An 18,960-nucleotide genomic window follows, 5' to 3' on the forward strand; every position below is an offset into this window, starting at 1 on the left:
AGTACGCATACGCACATATTGTACATAGGGATGTAAAATCCTGTTTAATCAGTTAACCGTTAGGTTTAACTAGCTAACTGCTGAAACAGGGGTGGGCAGTGGGCCAGTCAGGTTCGAGCGGGCACCCACCTGGAGCACAGCAGGCTGCTCCAGCCAGGCTTGGCCTGTTGCAGGCAGGGGCTGCTCTGGTATCCCGAAATGGCCGTGCAGCATAGACATACCCTAAGTGGCACAACTGCACAGAAACAACCAAACTACATCTACTTAGTCCAGCAATAAATGTGTCTTTTAAAATCTACTCAGGTACCTGCCTTCTCAAGCAAAAATTAGAAAGTGGATTGGAATAGAGATACTTTTCAGCCATTTAGGAACTGCAGATAGAGGATGACTAAAGATGTGTTATCAAAGCAGCACATTCAGTTTCCAGGGCAAAGGTTAAGTGATTACGCTGGTGTTTGGTCTATCACTTTCTTTTACAAAGCACCCTTAATGCAAGCACTTTAAAATGCTTTGTATCAACAGAAATCTTGTCAAACCACTATAAACTAATTAAAAAGAACAAACAAAACATTAAGTCTTTAGCTTCATTTAAAAAAGACAGCCAAGGACTTTGATCTGTGCAAGTATTTCCACAGGCAAGAGGCATAACACATAAAGCAGGCAGCTTCAGAAGAAAAGTCTAAAATTCAAGCTCCTCCAACAAGCTGAATTCAAAGATTGCCAGAACATGCCAAAAAGAATCTTCTGAGACAACTGGGTGAAAATAAAGGAAAGTTTTGTATAAACCTGACCAACTTTCCAGTCACATGGATAGCCCGTGGAGATACTTCAGATCTGGGGTAGCAAGAAAAAACTATTTCCCCTGATAAGAAAACTCGTGGTAGACTGATGTTAAACTGGAGGCAATTAACAGTGTTTGAAGAATAAACAGTCCAAGACAACTGCACCATAGAACTCTAATAAGGAAGAGCCCAAGACATCAACAAGAATTTCTGCATCCTGTAAAGTAAGCACTGATTGTAGAATTAGATGACGGAAAACTCCAGAAACAACTGTGATTCCAATATAAATTCCAGATTTCCAATGTAACTTTCTGCTGCTGTAACAAAACTTTGTCCATCAAAAAGTATGGACAAAAATGCAGGCCAGCCATTGGATCAACCAAAAATCAGTTTTATGATTTAGACAGTCACTCCTATGGCTGAGAAAATTTAGTTATGAAACCACAAGACAAAGATCCAGAAAACAAGAAGAGAATCTGGGTGAAATTCAATCAAAGCCAGAGCTACAGATGACCACTGCGGAAAAAGCCAGTGAGCAGCCTGCATGGCCCCCACCCAGCCTCAGCCCAGGCCTGGGGAGAAACTAGCGGATGGGCAGTGCCGCCACGTTATCCCGACTGGCCCCAAGGAGAAGCTACCGTGCAGGCTGCGCGCCCTCCTGCCATTGCGGGCTGGCCCTGGGGAGAAGCAGCTGGACAGGCCACATGGCCCTTGCTGCCCTTGGACCAAGGCAATGCCAGGTAACTCTTCTATTAACAAAGTGAGTGAAATAACTGGTGAATTTAGCCTGGAATCAGTCATGTATTGAACCAATCTGATTTTACATGTGTTGTGGCTAAATTAGAGGCAATGATTTATGTAACATCCCAAGAAGAAGTTAAAGCTGTTCTTGTTTGTTAAAGTGTGGTTCTGTCCTAAAATGGTGAACTCATAGGGTTGCCAGGTGTCCAGTTTTCTACCAGACAGTCCAGTATCCAGTAGAAAAATTCAGAAAATACCGGACACGTGCAATGTCCAGTGTTTTCTGAATTCCTGGCTGGGCGCCGGACTGAAGCCTGGCGGGGGTGGGGGAGTGACTGGGAGGTGGGACATGATTGGTGCTGGGAGCTCTGTGGTCACATGCAAAAGCCGGGTGGGGCGGGGGCTGGGACTCCCAGCCACTCCCCTCGCCTGGCTTTTGCACGTGACCAAAGGCTCCCAGTGCCAATTGCGGCCCCGCCTCCCAGCTGAGAGCCTCTGGTTGCGAGCAGAAGCCAGGTGGGAGGAGTGACTCCCAGCCCACCCCCGCTCGTAACTAAAGGGAGTTCCTGCCAGGGGCACGGCCTGAAGGACTCCGGCTGTGGCCAGTGGCTGCACCTCCCACCTCCCCGCCAGGTCTGCTTCCCGCTCCTCTTCCTCCGGGCCCCCCCCTTCCGTCCAGCCCCGTGGCCCTCGCCCCCCCAGCTCTGCTTCCTGCCCCCCTTTTCCCGTCCCCCCCTTGCTCCTGTCTAGCCCCAAGACTCCGCCAGCTCTGCTTCCCACCCCGCCCACCCATGATCAAGTGTGTCTGTTTTTTTGGCGGGGTCTACCTGGCAACCCTACTCATGGGTTCCCTACTCATTGTCACTCACTGACTTCCACATAGTTGGTCATTTTGCAAATAAAAATACTGTTATTTTTTCTAACTGCTAACTCCATTTATTCACCATGGGGCCTGGCATCAAGCTATGTCCCATTAATACCATACAGCATCTATAGTCACCATTTTATCCTCTTGGGCTGTGGGTATCATACTATTCCAGGTTGGGGGTGCACCCTGGGGCAAGGGGTCAAGACCAACAGCAACACTGAGGGGGGGGATTGGGCAGAGTGGCCACCAGGGAAACCTGGGGAGGACTAGCCTCCCACTAGTTCGAATTAAGGGGCTACACACCCCTTAATTCGAACTAGCTAGTTCGAACTAGGATTAATCCTCGTAAAATGAGGTTTTCCTAGTTCGAACTAAGCGCTCCGCTCGTTCGAATTAAGTTCGAACTAGCGGAGCGCTAGTGTAGCGCCTATCAAAGTTAGTTCGAACTAACGTCTGTTAGTTCGAACTAACTCTGTAGTGTAGACATACCCATAGTCCTCCTCTGATGCCCTGCCGGCACTGCTTCCGGCCATCCTTAACCCCGCTTCAGGGTCCACTTAATGTGGATGCGCTAGTTCGAATTAGCAAAACGCTAATTCGAACTAGTTTTTAGTTCTAGATCCGTTAGTTCGAATTAGCTTAGTTCGAATTAACTAATTCGAACTAAGTTCGAATTAGCACTGTAGTGTAGACATACCCTAACAGAGCAGCCCACATGAGAACGCAATCTGAAGACAAAGGGTTATATAGATGTGACAGAGAATAATTTATTCTGCCAAATCACTGATGGTGATGTTCAAAATGGAAAGAATCTGAGAAAATTCACACTCACCGTCTAGGCACAATGCACATGCATCAGAAATGTCAGCAAACTCTACCATGATCTGCACCCTAATTATTAAGATTCTGCTGATTTTGTTGACTCTAGCTACAGGTCTAACTCTCTACTGCCTTACACCTTTGTGTAGTTCCTGACACAGTACAAAGTGACTGTAAAACCTCAGTACATGCGGAGAATTCTGACCTGGCAGTGGCAAATGTCTCTCAGCCACTCTGCACAAGCATCAGTTAACCAAAGTGCACGGCAGTGAAGAATGAGACCCCATGACTGGTTGAGCCACATGATCTTTTCTGACCCTTGTTTATGGAGGAAAGCCACCATCTAATTTGAACTCAGAGCATCAGCATAACCCTTTCTGCATGGGAGAGGAGAGGGTTAGGTACCCCTCCTAGGCACCACAGTCCCAACTACAACAAACTTAGAGAGAGTCCTCTAGATGTTGACATGTGTGTATAACATATTTTGGGCTGGGAGAAAGCACAGTGTGGCCTTAAACTCTGCAGGAAATGTGCCAAAAATATCAGTGCTGCTAAATGTGCTAGTAACTTTACAAAGCCCTCCTCACCCCCCTGTATTCTGTGATCTGGAAAACTCCCCCATTACAAGAGCATCCTGGGATAGCCAGGTGGGAAGTCTCAAGTAATACAACTGAAGAAAGGGGATTCCAGAGCTAATGCAGATGCCTTAGACCTCTAGCTGAAGCTTGTGATCTGTAGGATTGGAAGCAAATCAGCTGCCCACTTCACAGGCTGCAGGGTATCAGAGCCTCTCTCCCCAGAACAGTTTTCCTTCCCAGGACCCTATCACTCCTTGTATGTACAAGGAAGAATCCAGCAGCTGTGAAGAAAACTTACCTGCCAATGCTACTGCACCAGTAAAAATGGAGAAATGAACAAAGTTATCATACAACGGAAGGGACCCTGGGAGATGGAGGAGGAGGATGTACAATGCTTTCAAAATGTTCATGGTTTCAAATTTGAGGAAAGTCTGATCCAGGTTTTCTAAATAGAAACCCGGTGGTTACAGACAGTGGTGCTAGGTATTTGAGCAGTTATAGGAATTTTATGCTGACAGAGAATTCCCCTTTGCAAGTGAGATCTTCCAGGCCACTTGTGTTATTGGAGTAGCGCAGGGCAGCCAGAGTCCAAGGAAGGGTTATATTCCTGGCTTTCCCTAGAAATGATGTATCACCCTTGTTGAAGCTTCTTGGTACCTCAATTTCCCCACCTGTAAATTGAAAGTAATAGCACTTCTCTACCTCCAAGAGCAGCTTTTGAAGCTTAATTCATTATTATTTATAAAGAACATTGATGGAAGTTGCTTTGTAAGTACAAGATGTAAGTACAAGAAATCAAGGTTCTTTTACAAAAAATACAAAGAGGTTTTTGCCAAATGATACATCTGCATTAAAATTCTTCTCGTGGTAAGTGCCCAGAACTGACAAGCTTACTTCCATGACTATGTGATACAAATGGGGAATTACTCAAAAGAGAAAGTCCACTAAATATCACAAAGGAGTACTGCCTTCCTGAAATGCAGAGTGGAAAGCAGAATAACAGAGGAAAGACTTTTACGGTCTGTGGTTAATTGTAGAGATTCCTCACACATTCAAATATTAAGTCAGCTCACAAGGAAAAGGAAACATCTGGGGTTCGTTTCTCCTCAGCATGGTAAAATGTAACAATCATAAGGGAAAACTTCAAAGTGTAACTACCACCAGGCAGATTTGAACCTGGAACCTGTAGAAGCAGAGTATAGGTGCCTCTAGCCTCTGAGTTAAGCCAGCTAGCACCCAACCCATGCTGTAGAGGTCTTTTGGTCTTAACTGTTGCTGTGGTGTAGTTACCACTTGCACTGCTCAGTAACCACACTAGGTGTGTGGGTTACAAAAGCACCAAGAAATAAGATTCATGTGCATTGATATTATATGAAAGAAGTGGATAGGTTTTTACAGCTTTAGCAGTTCACAGCACCTAAATGCTACCTCTAGACACTTTGCTGCATTGCAAAAAATTGCAACCCACTGAATGCTTTTAGTCTTGCTGGTTTTAAAAGGAATACAGGTTGAGAACAGTCAGTGTTCTCACTATACCTAAAGCACTCTGGATACAGATTTTTCTGTTTAAATCTATGAGAGGGCTTCCAACAGCAGTTTCAGAGCAATTAAAATATCTATTTATTTCTTGGGTAGAAAGAAGGCAAGAAAAGGAGTTCGAGAACAGCCATATAGGAAGTATTAGGCTTAGAACCTCTAAAATGACAAGGACCTGCTCTGGTCTGTAAGGACATTTTAATTTATATCAATAACAGGTGCAGACACTAGATTGAGTAATGGTGATGCAAAGGAATCAGGCAGCTCCACAGATGTACAGTGATTTTTTTTCCATGTCCTTACAGCTGTTCTTTGTTAGAGCCACATGAACACTCAACCATGACATGAGTGAGCAAAGGACTAAGACAGGACCATGATAATAACAACATGACACTGTGCTGGGGAAAGAGAAGGCAATTTTTGAGATAGGATACAGGGACTCTCTTGCTTCAAAGCAACCCTCTCATTTTAAAGTCAACTGTTCTATTCCAAATGCCCTACTGAAAGTAGAAGTAAAAATAATCAACATTCCTCTGAGTCTTCAGGAAACAATCCAAGGAATTATAAGAGCAATACTCAACACTCTCCTTGACTTTCATACAAACAAAATTAAGAGACTATGTTAGTCATAAAAATGTTTCGACTCGTTAGAAGTGGGAAAAGGCGTAATATGCACCTTGTTAAAACACTGTGTACTATTACTGCCCTTCCTAGTGTCTGGAATTAATACTTGTTGATTGGTTGAAAAGGAATCCTTAGAGAAAGGCTTTCTATTATTTTCAGTACACTGACAACATACAGTTCTGCTGAGTTTAACTGCATGTGTACTTGAACCTCACCACTAGGGACAACTATAAAGACAGGGCCAACACTCTTGAAACAGTGAAGAGGAACCAGTTACAGGATAATAGAAAAAGGTTTTAAGATTCATCCATCATGTTGTCGTTCCTTAACATTTGCATCTGGTAACAGAGAGATGATCCATTTGTGCTAAAGAACCATTTGTGAACAACAGGATCTGTTTGTTGTAATTTTTATGTGAGAGATTAATTTAACTGTCATCAAAAATTTTTTAGAGACCTGTAGTTCACATAGCTAGGATGCTACACACAGCATAAGGATCAATCTAAAAATTTATGAACATCGGAGCTTCTGTAATAAACAAAACCAGACTTTAGGACTACAATGAAGGAATCATATTAAGACACATTAGGCAAGATTTTACTTTGTTGCACACAAGCAATTCCTCTGATTTAAATAGAGTTGCGTAAGTGTAACTGAGAACAGAATTTAAGACATTCTGCCCAACATAATATGCTCATTATGGCTAGACTGGCTGCCAGATTACCGGACTCATCATGTTTGTGAAAGCCAAAAACTTTCCAATTAAGTATATCTGGATTGAAAAATTAGAATCTCATGTCAGTTTGAAGACCAAGTAAGGATATTATTGGCTAAAGAGCAAAAATTCCCTGCAATATCTCAGAAATGAATGAATCTCTGCATTTTCTCTTACTGTTTGTACCAGGCCCAACCAAAGAGATTGCGGGTCCCAAAGCAACACACTGTGGTTGGCTGAACCGCACAGCCATGCGGCTCCCAGTCAGGGCAGTGAGTGAGCGGCCAGGTGGGTGGGGCCAGGAGCTGGGCAGCACAGAGCCCTGAATGCGCGGGTCCCAAAGCAACCGCCTCGCTCGCCTTGCCTGGTTTGTACATAGCTCAACTCAATTTACTATAGGGCTTGGGCCAGTTCCCAAATCCTCCTAGCTGGCAAGTGGTCACTCCCGTATGGCAGGAGCTGGGGTATGGGGGGAGGTCTGCATGTTCTCCCCTCTCCCCCATGCCACTAGCAGCACAGCAGGGCTAGAGTGGCTTCTGGCTGCTAGCTCCGCACTGCTACGAGCATGTCCCTGTGGCCCAAGGAGGTGTGTGCAGAGTCACCCCATCCATAGGATGCTTCGGTGCAGTTGCTCTGAGCCCCATATTTTGGAGGGAGGGGGCCATGGTGGCTGCCCCAAACGTCTTATGGGTCGGACAGTCCCTCATATTCCGGCTAGCCTGTGGGGCCTTGGGCAGGCTGGAGCCAGCAACAGGGGTCAGGCCCCCATTCATTCACTCTTTCAATGGGAGTCGTGGGGAACAGGAGTGAGGCAGCAGCCTGCTCCAATCTACTGCCATCTCCTAGGCCAGCCGGGTCACCTTGGCAGTGAAGTGGAACAAGCAAGCTGGCCTGGGAGATGGCGACGGAGCGAGCAGAGGCTGCTGCATCACTTCACTTCCCGGGGCTCCTGCCACCATGGTGAGTACTGGGGGCCAACCTGTGCCAGGCCTCTGTGTGAACGCTAGATGTTCGAGGCAGGATACTTAAAGACCGTGTCCTTGATTAGGCAAGTGGACAATTCTGAATATTTGAGACTGACTTACTAAGAATTACAAACATCCTACAATATTTCCTACCCCATTTTCATTTGTTTGTCTCACACGTCTGTTATGCTTTATCTTTTAGACTGAAAGCTACTTGGGACAGAGGCTCTATCGTACAGTTCTATAGTACCTAGCACAACAATACTCAATAAATATATTGAAAAGTAGTAACAGTAAGGATGATCCACATGACACACAATGGGAGGGTACGGTTTCATGGCTTCTTATGTCATTACAATAACCATGAAGCTTAGAGAAAAACTGCAGTGCAATAAATATGAGCAAGTTCTCTCTATATTTGATTATAACATTTACATTCCCCTCTCTGTAATAAAAGCCAAAGAAGAGTTACAGAAGGTTCAGGGAAACTCTGAGGCATCATTTATCCAACAAATGCTCCCCACAGATGCTTCGGTGTCCAAAGAAAATGCAGCAGGAATACGCTTATCTGTGAGTGTGAAATATTGGTGGGACAAAACCCCTCCTGTCTCTCATCCCCCAATTGCATTTAGCCTCCAATAAACGTGCAAGTCCTCACGATTAGGGCCCTACCCTCAAGAGCACCAGGTACAGGCAGTCCCCGAGTTACGTGGATCCGACTTACGTCGGATCCCTACTTACGAACGGGGCTTTTCTCGCCGCGGAGGACACGGGCGGCGGGACCGCTGAGACGTGCCACGGTCCAGCCGCCCGCATCCTCCGCGGCGAGAAAAGCCACTCCGCGTCTCCCTGGTCTGCTGGGGGAGCCGCCCCAGCAGACCAGGGAGATGTGGAGCAAAGCCGCGGAGGACGCGGGCAGCGGGACCGCGGTGCGTCTCGGCGGTCCCACTGCCCACGTCTCCCTGGTCTGCTGGGGAGGGCGCAGCTAGTGCGCCCCCCACCCCCCCAGCAGACCAGGCTTTTCTCGCCGCTGGTCAGTTTCAGCAGTGGCTGAATCAGGACGCCTGGGGTAGAGCAGCTGGGGTGCTGCCGGGTTGGTCCCCGTAGCGCCGAGGTGCGGCGCTACTGGACCAACCCAGCAGCACCCCAGCTGCTCTGCCCCAGGTGTCTCCAAGAGCAGCTGGGGTGCTGCCAGGTTGGTCCCGCCGCGCCAAGGGTCGGCGCTACCAGACCAACCCAGCAGCACTCCAGCTGTTCTGCCCCAGGCGTGTCCGATTCAGCCCCTGCTAGTCAGTTTCAACAGCAGCTGAATCTGGACGCCTGGGACAGAGCAGCTGGGGCGCTGCACGGTTGGTCCCCGCAGCGCCGCACCTCAGCGCTGCGGGGACCAACCTGGCAGCGCCCCAGCTGCTCTACCCCAGGTGTCCCCAAGTCAGCTGCTGCTGAAACTGATCAGCAGCTGATTCCAGGAAGCCCGGGGCAAAGCAGCTCTGCCTCGGGCTTTCTGTAGTCAGCCGCTGGTCAGTTTCAGCAGCGGCTGAATCGGGGACACCTGGGGTACAATATGTACCAGTTCCGACTTACATACAAATTCAACTTAAGAACAAACCTACAGTCCCTATCTTGTACGTAACCCCGGGACTGCCTGGATATCAAAAGCTATATCACCATTTTTACTTCCGCACATACCCCCACTCATATTCAGGTCTAGGGATTGCAAGCTTGAGTTTCCAGATAATCTTAACTGCTCTAGCAGCTCTCAAACAAAGCTCAGTGTATTAGGCACAAATAAACCATGAAATACAACTAAAAGTAAATACATGAAGTAGATTTTTCCACATTGCTCTAGTTAATCACATTTGTTTGCTTAACTTAAATTACATCTGTCACAGGGCCTGTTTTTTCAAGCCCTCAGTAATACACGTAGACCCATCAAAACCAATGGTGACAGTGTTATTGTGTACTGTTTGCTTAACGCTTTCAGGGTACTCATATTTGTACAAAATGAAGAAATTAAGACAGTCACTACCCCAAAAAGATTGTTATGTCTTCTGTTCACTCACATCCTTACATCGCAGGAAGTGAGGCCAATCAGCAATTAGCCTGTATTCCAATTTCAAAAATACCTTGTAAAAGCTCGGTTTACATTTGTGCAAGTAACTGAAGACTCCTGAAGACAGAGAAACTTTCATCAAGTAAAAATGACTAATAATTATTGCAAAACAAAATGGAGAACTTCAAAGCAGTAGAGGAAAAAATGGAGGGAAATTCCAACTTATTAAGATATAATTATCTTCTATAGGACAAATACAATATTTTAGCGGGTAACCACAGTGCTTTTATACTGAGTTATGTCTATTTTATGATGTATCATCAAGATTTTGGGATCCTCATTGAATAGATGACAGCCTTTATCATTTTCCTCTAATTATTTTTCTAAATATGGCTATTGATAGGGAAAGGGATTTTAGAATTTCCAGAGCAGGCTACATTCCACTGAGTAATACTACTCCAAAGGAATAAATAATCTTTTAAGTTAATTCAAATAAACAACAACATCTCACATGTATACAATACTTCACTGAATCAATATTGTGATCGCATTTCTGTAGGGCCAACATTCCTCCACTTTCAACCCATGCAATTTTCCAAGCATACCACTGGAGAAATGTTTATTATATTTATTAAAATTTACTAATTTTGCATTCAAGTAAATATTCAATGTTAGCATTGGAAAAAAACATGAATTATTTAAATTATAAATATATAAAAATTATTTATAGTTTTAAGCAGTAAATTGTATTTTGTTTAACATTCCATAATATTTTATTTTAAAATGTTATGGAATGTTAATATCTAAAAATCAAACATGTAAAATGATTGAAATCTTATTTTATATAAGACAAAAAAAGGGATAGGGGACATATCTTTGTGTTTGTACAGCGCCAGGCACAAAACACACATGGTTATGACTGGAGCCTGTAGACACTACGGTAATACAAATACAGGCAGTCCCCGGGTTACATGGATCCGACTTACATCGGATCCCTACTTACAAACGGGGTGAGGCAACCCCGCACTAGCTGCTTTCCCCCAGCAGACCAGGGAGACGCAAAGCTAGCACCCCCCCCAGCAGATCAGGGAGACGTGGAGCGGCTTTTCTCAGCAGACACCTCAACTTGAGAATAAAGGACAGAGGGAAGTGAGGTGTGGGAGAATAAAACTGAGCTCTGGAGAAATGTTTGGCTAGAGTTTCCCCTACAATATGTACCAGTTCTGACTTACATACAAATTCAACTTAAGAACAAACCTATAGTCCCTATCTTGTACGTAACCCGGGGACTGCCTGTAATCAATAACGACAAAGTCTAATTTTTTTCTCCAAAGGGATGTATATCTGACTGACAGGGGCTAAGCTACTTAGTAAAAATAATTTTAAAATTATTTCTGATAATAAATTATTTGTTGACAATATTTTCTACCTGTTCCTGCAAGTGGGGAAGGGAAACAAGCTCTGGCCAACAATCACCTTAGTTCAGTGATTTCCAAACTGTAGGGCGAGCTGCCATAGGGGGCACCGAGGAATGTTTAGAGCAGTGTTTCTCAATCAGTGGTACAAGTACCCTCTGGGGGGTATGTCAACACAACTGAAACTTGGAGAAAACTGAATTTTTGTTTTAAGTTTTACAGCGCTTTATTATTTTTGTACTTTTTACACCCAAAAATTTAATTGCCCACTCAGCTACAATTAAGTTGTTTGAACAAATGTGTTGCAATGGTAGAAAAAATTGTGTGTGTCTGAAAACTGTAGGTACTGGGGGTACTTATAATTTTTTTTAAAGGGCTACTTTATAAAAAAAAGGTTGAGAAACACTGGTTTAGAGGGAGGAGCAGTGGGACTCAGGCCAGGCCCCCCATGCAGAGTGAGGAGAGAACAGCACCACCCAGCCTATCGCTGCTCCCAACTCTATTCTGGCTTTGGCTTTGACTACAACCCTGCCCCTGCCTGAGGCCCTGCTTTCAGCTCCCAGTCCCACCCCCTGCCCAGCCCTGGCCCCAGCCTCTGCCCCCAACCATGACCCAATTCCCAGCTCCAGCACCCACCTTCTAGCTTTGCTCCCATCTATGGCTCTAACTGCAGCTATGGGCTAGTCTCAGCCCCTGGTATTGTTCCCGTATCCCAGGAGCATGGATAGCTTATATTGCAGGTTGGGAGGAAGTGGAGGGGGCGTTATGACATAAAAAGTTTAGGGACCACAATGTTAGCTGCATCAATTTCAGTACAAAATATGTATAATAATAATATATGGACAAAATGTTCCTAATATATCATCAACTTGATCATGCTACACTTACTACATTTTACTGTATTAATTTAACAACAAACAGAAATATATTCATCTTTTTACAGAATAGCAAACTAAAAATATTATGGTGATACTACAGAGGAGGCACTTAAGGCTGTACTGAGGTTTGCAGTTGAAAGCAGGAATTTAACTTCTTTATTACCTGTGAGCGTTGCTGTGCAACTTCTCCAAACTTATGGCTCTTACTCTTCAAAATGAATTTTATAATTGAGCTAAAATAAATGAAAAATGGACTCTTAACTTTTTCTGGTTTGGTGTTTACCTTTGTGGTTCTGTAGCCAGACACAAACCCCATCTTGTTTTTCCACAAACCCCAGTTTTTCCACAAACCCCATCTTGTCTCCCCCCCCCCCCCAGAGAGCAAGAGAAAGGCAGTCAGCCTTTGATGCCCTGGGAACACAGGTGTTCTGCCTGTCCCTGACTCTACCATAAACAGAAACCAGACAGTAAATGGGCTAGCTGACGACCCGGGGCCTCCCGTCGCCCTGATGGCTAGTACCAGTAATTGACACGCCTGCACTGTCCCAGGAGAGGAATCTTCACCCATCACATACCAGAGGTGCCCATTATCTGCATTTTTCCCAGGTGTAAATTATGCTTTGCACCCTTCCTGGGAAACTTGGTGTTCAAAGCCATTTTTCCTAATTGGCCACTTGAAACCAGGAAGAAGCCTACATGACCCAAGGGGTATAAAAGAGGTTCAGCAGCCCACCCCATTTGAGCTCCAATCATCTATACCTGCTGGCAGGTATTGATTGTCTCCCGAGGTCTGTGGGACGCCCAACCTCGCCCTACTTCTTCCCAAGGGATTGAGAGAAAGACGCTGGCCACGCCAAGTCTGGAACACAGGGGTGAGAATATATACCTGCTATGTGTCTATTTTGCATGCATTTAATAAGAGCTCAGAGAACCAAAGGGTTTCATGGTACCTGTAAGTGACTTATTAGTGTAATTTCTGTCCTGTCCTTTGTAGTGTCTGTGTTATCTGTAACACAGTAGTAGCATTTAACAACTAAGTTTACCCTGTAACAATAAAATAGTAACTGTTTAAGCTTTAACCTGACTCCTTCAGTTGCTGTAACAGAACCAACCACAATTTAAAAGAACTTCAGCCGGTCATAAGGGACTCACTGCCCTGACCGTCGGATGACAGGTTCCCTCTAGTAAATGAATTTGTATTCTGGATATGTGAAACTAGGCTTACTTCTAAAAGAGAAATTCTAAGACATGAATTACTTTAAATTTTAACGTTTATCTTTATGTACTAATACTACTTAATCATTATATACGCTGCAGACAATAATTATATTTTTGTCAAACATTGCAATTATTGAATATGTGTGTCATAAGGATGCTTCAGATTCCAAGTTTTCATTTTTTTTAAATTGCTTCTAGCCTTCATAGTTTTAAAGCAAATCTCAAAAACATTAACCAAATATAACCCAATAGTGTTATCTCCCTAAGCCTACAACAAGTCTGAAGAAATAAAGTCTGGGAAGTGTGGTTAATGTTGTGGTTAATATGGAGACTAAAGATGTCTATTCAAAAGTCAACTTTGTTAGCTATTTTACTGTTGATCCTTTTGCCACAAATCTCCAGGTAATATGACAACTGGTTCTGAAAATACAAAAAATGTAGACAACTGCACTTAAGGCAGCAATTACATTTTTGTGTGAAAAAAAATTCCTTCCATATGTATATCCCCTATAAACACAGAATGAATTAGTTTATGAGTTAAACATTTAAAAATACCTTTTACATTGTCATCTGTTCATCTATTTATCTGACAAGCCTACAATATTTTTCCCCCAGAGATCTTCAGCAAAGAAATTCCTGAACAGATGAAAATGCAAATTATTGCAATTCTAATACATGGGTTAATGAAGTACGTTTTTGTTTAATAAACCGCTAGTGATGGTTACCTTCTATGTATGCCATAATGTTTATTATAGAAAATATTTTTCATTAACTTAATTGGTCAAAAATATTTTAGGATGCCTACTGCTGCAAACAAAATATTTCACATCAGTTGCTTTCAGTGCAGAATGGGGTTGCTCTCCTGCAGACTTCCTCTTATCTCTAGAAGAAGCCCACATCCTGTCCATCTCTTAAGGGAGGTCTCTTATCCTCATACCCTCACAGTGCAACGCTCCCCCAACAGTGCTGCCTCTTTCCATTGCCCCTTCCTTTGTAATCTGATCCCCACTGATGGTAAAGAAAAGACTTTCAAGGGGAGGAAAGGGGAAGCAGGACTTGGCATAGAAGAAAATACCAGTTAGAAAAAAAATGTATGGAGCAAGTCAGTGCATAACAGATGTCCAGCTAGAAGAGATGAAGAATAGCTGATGGTTTCAGAGTGGAGCTGGTCAAAAAACAGGGCTATAGAAGCTAGGGAGCCACAAACAATAGCATTTGCTCTATTTTAAGTTTTACAGTCCTAGTGCAAGAAAATGCCTTAAATTTTGTTCCAGCTTTCTCTGCCTGCCCTCGGGTTTTGAGCCAGCCAGGCTGCTGGGACTTTTCAAGAAGTTTAGCATAAAATCAGGAGCATAGATTTAAGCCTTTTCCAGGAACACAAAGTTTCGAATAGCAGAAATATGTTTACCTGACAGCCTCCCAGGCCCTGCAGCCAATCCCTCTCCCCACCACCTCACTACTGCCTCTCAGTCCCCTTCCTAAAATGATTAATTTGAAGATTTTTTTAAACAAACCACACAACTTGGAAATTCCTGCACAACATATTCCTAGTGAATGTTATTTAGATATTTAATATTCAACTGTTCAAAGTGTACAAGAAAATCAGCTAATTTTTAAAAAGTAGATTATTAATAATAAGTAAATTAATCTTCAAAGAATCATTAAAACTTTAGCTCTTTGGAACAGGTACTCCTCTCCCCTTCTCCTGCCAAAAATATTTGCTGATGCTCAGGCACAGATACTACACTTCAATTTTTGAGTTTGTTTTTTGTTTCTATTCTATGTCACGCTGCTTTTTAACTACCTGGTATAACTTAAGCTCCTACTAATGCAGCAAGTACGCATACTACCACATTTCCACTCTTTCCTATAAGAATTTTGTCCCTGACTTTCATGGAGCAGGAGTAGGCTCTGTTCCTAAGAACTCAGGAATTACTTCAGTTTTGCCTACATCTACTTCTACAATGGATACACTAGGAACACACTATTACAATGTGTAATATCACAGGAATCAGCAGGAACTTCAGAAAGACTATTTATTCAATAATTTCCTACCCACTCAAAAAAGTGTAATTCCTGTAAAATGACTGTGTCATTCAGATTTTTTTAGAAAGTCAAAAAGCTAAGAACTTTGCAGAACAGAGTTTAGGCCCTCTTCCAACAAAATACTTGGACACATGCACAATTTAAGTTAATAAGTAATCCCTTTAAACTACAATGATTCCCCTATGTAGTATTTAATTCTTCTTTTTTCTATACGCTTCACGAATAATGCAGAAGCAGCACTTTCACCTTTATTACTAGTCTGGTAAGCTATGAGATAAAGTAACTCCATCCACAAACTGATGGGCCTACTAAGAGAGGAAAGCAAGAAGAAGCAATCTTATGCTCTATTAAACCTACAGTTGCTACAAATGAAACTGTTGGAAGGAGAGTTAAGTTCTCTCTATTTATATTTGCCTGGGTGGGGTATTTGCAAACTAAAGCTTACATACGGTATTTCACATAACATTACAGTAAGCTCTCTGAGGCTGAGGCCATCTTTTTGCTCTATTTATAGAGCATCTAGTCCTACAAGGTCCCAGTCCATGACTGGGGCTTCTAGGAGCTTCCACAATAAAACAATAAGAAATTATAATGGTTCAAACTAAGGAGGAACTCATCATACATAACATGCTGCACTCAAAGAATACTGATTTACTTCTAATGCTGGTCGCTGTCTTGAGTATTACTTAAGGAGTAGAAGATAGATGTGTCCAAGACATTTTAAAGCAATGAATCACACAAACAGAACAACTACAGTGGTCACAGAGGCCGGATTCCTATTAAGTGCTTACCAACTTTGGTGTAAGCTTTGAATGACTGATTCTCATATTGATTTGTGTATAAAAATATGGGAGGTAGTCTAAGTGTAAATGTGACACATTCAATCCTTCTCTCTACCCCAGTTTAGTGTTAGATGTTTTCTCCATTTGAGCTAGAATGTCAACCATTTGAGCTTGATACAGAACTGACTCAGTGCATGGCCTAACATAAATCATGGGTATAATAGATAAGATAAACACATACCAGTGTAGTCCTCATAACATTCACAAGTGTAGCCTCCTTCTCGGCTCCGACAAAGTCCATTATTGCCACAGGGATTGGAGTAGCAGAGGTCAATCTCTGTTTCACAATAGTCGCCTGTAAATCCCGGGGGACACCGGCACCTGAGACCATTAATGGGATGGATGGGTCGGAACAAGACAGTGTTTGAACTAATAAATGGAGCCGAGCTGTCAAACTTCAACACTGAAACACACTTCATGTAGTTCTCGCAAGGCTCTCGTAAACAGATATTGTCATCAAAAGGCAGGACCCGCTGCATAGAGATCATGGTGAGTAGAGTTCTGTTGAGGTAGATCTGTTCCTGGAGGTCCTCGGAAGGGAAGAACTTATTTCGAATGCCACCAGGAAGTAAAGCAGAGAACGTCACATTCAGAATATTGGAGCTGACGTCTGTATCGTTTTGAATGTTGAAGACGAAGATGCCATCCGTGGTAGTAGACAGCACTGTCGCCACACCCTCCACAAAGAGAGAGAGAAGCGGGGAGAGGAACTTCTCCTGGGACATGTTTTCCAGCCGCACTGTGATACTGTTGGTCAGCATGTCGTCAGTGATGATAGTCACCCTCAGGGTGCAGACTGCTGTGACACTGTGAACACCATCTATTGGCGGGAGGGCAAGAGGGGTGAGGAAAGAGAAAGAGAGAGAGAGAGAGAGATCAGAGTTATTTCCAACAACATCCTCTGAAGTGCTCTGACATACAGACCAGGCTGCTTAGGCATTCTCCAACAAACACAACCCAGATGTGAGACATTCCAACCTGCTGGGATGTGAGAGCGCAAGTGAGGGAAAGTGCTTTCACTTCTGCACTGGAAATAATCTAAGGCTTGTATCAAAGCAGAGGGACATCCAGGTATGCACTATCCTAGACTGCCCCTAGTAGGACATTCCAGTCAAACAACTGCAAACTACTAGAAAGACAAATAGTTGTGAAAGGGCTAAGGGCAAGAAACTTCTTCTGATAGGGCCTGAACATATCTCATACAAGTCACTGCTAGCCTACAACTAATGCTGTGAAGCTGTCATTTTCTGCAGCACAACACCAAAATTATCTTCTCCCGCAACACTCTCAGGCTTAACGTACCAAAATTATCCAGAGCAAGAAAGGATTATCAGGGCTGTAGATAATAGTCATCATAGGGAACAAGAGCTAACTACATTTGATTTTCTTCAAGAACATTATATGAAACTTAGAGACGGAGTCAAATTAGGCAAATCTCTAATGATGAAAGCAGACATTTTAAAACTGCTCCATTATGCTGTTGACATATCCACATTTGTTTTGCCACAGAACATTTCAGTGCACCCATGGCAGTGATATCTGATACTAGAGCATGATGGATGCCAGTACAACCCCAGGCCACAGTTAGATTTATATTACTACAATGTCTTTGTACACATTACAGCACCATTTCATTATGAAATATAAATTACTGACTGTGGGCAATGCTAAGGGTTCTGTATTCATTATGTGTCAGGGAGGTGACTTTCTGTAACTTTTTGTGACAGCCGGTGTGGCTGGCTCTGAGATTGCCGAGCAGGTCAGGCAGCCCCATGGCCAGCCGCACTAGCTGCTGCTGGGGCAGTCTGAGTGTGGGATGGGTACCAAGGCTGGGAGGGTTGGGGTTGGGGTGGGGCGCTTACCTCAGGGGAGGGCCTCCAGAAGACTGAGGCATATCTCTGTAGCTGCTCCTAAGAGGAAGGAAGGAGGGAGCTCCGTTGCATGATGCCCTTGCAGCTGTAATTGGCTGTGGTTCCTGGCCAATAGAAACTGCAGAACTGGAGCTCATAGCAAGGGGAGGGCACACAGAAGCACCCTGGCCTTCCCTTCCTCCTAGGTGCTGGCGGGCCATGCCACCCACTTCCGAGGAGCTGCATAGAGTTGGGTGAAGACAGCCCCGCCAACCCTCTCCCTCCCAGGACCAGAAGGGTTTTATGTCCACATACCACTGCCGGTCCCTCCCCCCACACTAGTGGGGGTCCTGGGTCAGCTGCCTCCCCGGGGTATCTGCGGCTCCCCAGCCCAAGTTTTAGTCAGAAGTAGAAAGTACAAGTCATGGACTTTCCATGACTTTTACTAAAAACACCCATGACTAAAACTAGCCTTAATTACCTATTGTACATACATAAATGAACATGGAATTTGCAATGAGCAATCAGAGAGATCAAACACTCTTGTTTGGTTCTGTCTCCTTGCTGATCTGAGGACTTAGTAATTGTTTTCATTAATATATCTTAAATTATTTAGAATGTACAGATCACAGAGTGTCAAATATTAAATCTTTTGTACTAGAGTAGTGCCTTGAGGCCTCTTTGTGCTATGCACGGTACAAACACATGGTAAGAAACAGTCTCTCCAAATATTGCACAATCTAAATACAGTAATATTTCAGAGTTATGAAGATCAGAGTAATGAACTGAACATCAACCATGCACCTCATCTGAAACCAGAGGAATACAATCAGGCAGAGACACACGCATGCACACCAGAAAAGCAAACACATTACAGTACTCAATTAAATACAAACTATTTACAAAATACAGGGGAACCAAAATTTTTCTTCACAGTAAAATTTCAAAGCTGTATTAACTCAATGTTCAGCTGTAAACTTTTGAAAAAACTAACATTTTATTCAGAGTTATGAACATTTCAGAGTTATGA

The 18,960-nt window shown here is 43.6% G+C and overlaps 1 protein-coding gene across 4 annotated transcripts in view; it reads right to left on the minus strand.

Moving 5' to 3' along the window:
• Positions 1-18,960, minus strand: part of CELSR1 (cadherin EGF LAG seven-pass G-type receptor 1) — a 276,769-nt gene that overhangs the window by 150,819 nt on the left and 106,990 nt on the right. For all 4 annotated transcript variants that reach the window (XM_075927708.1, XM_006120414.4, XM_025183254.2 and 1 more), the window contains exon 2: positions 16,262-16,900. In XM_075927708.1, the coding sequence (XP_075783823.1) occupies positions 16,262-16,900 (639 nt within the window). The remainder of the gene's footprint in view (positions 1-16,261; positions 16,901-18,960) is intronic.

The sequence above is a fragment of the Pelodiscus sinensis genome, chromosome 1 (genome assembly GCF_049634645.1).
Source record: "Pelodiscus sinensis isolate JC-2024 chromosome 1, ASM4963464v1, whole genome shotgun sequence".
Classification (NCBI taxonomy): domain Eukaryota; kingdom Metazoa; phylum Chordata; order Testudines; family Trionychidae; genus Pelodiscus; species Pelodiscus sinensis.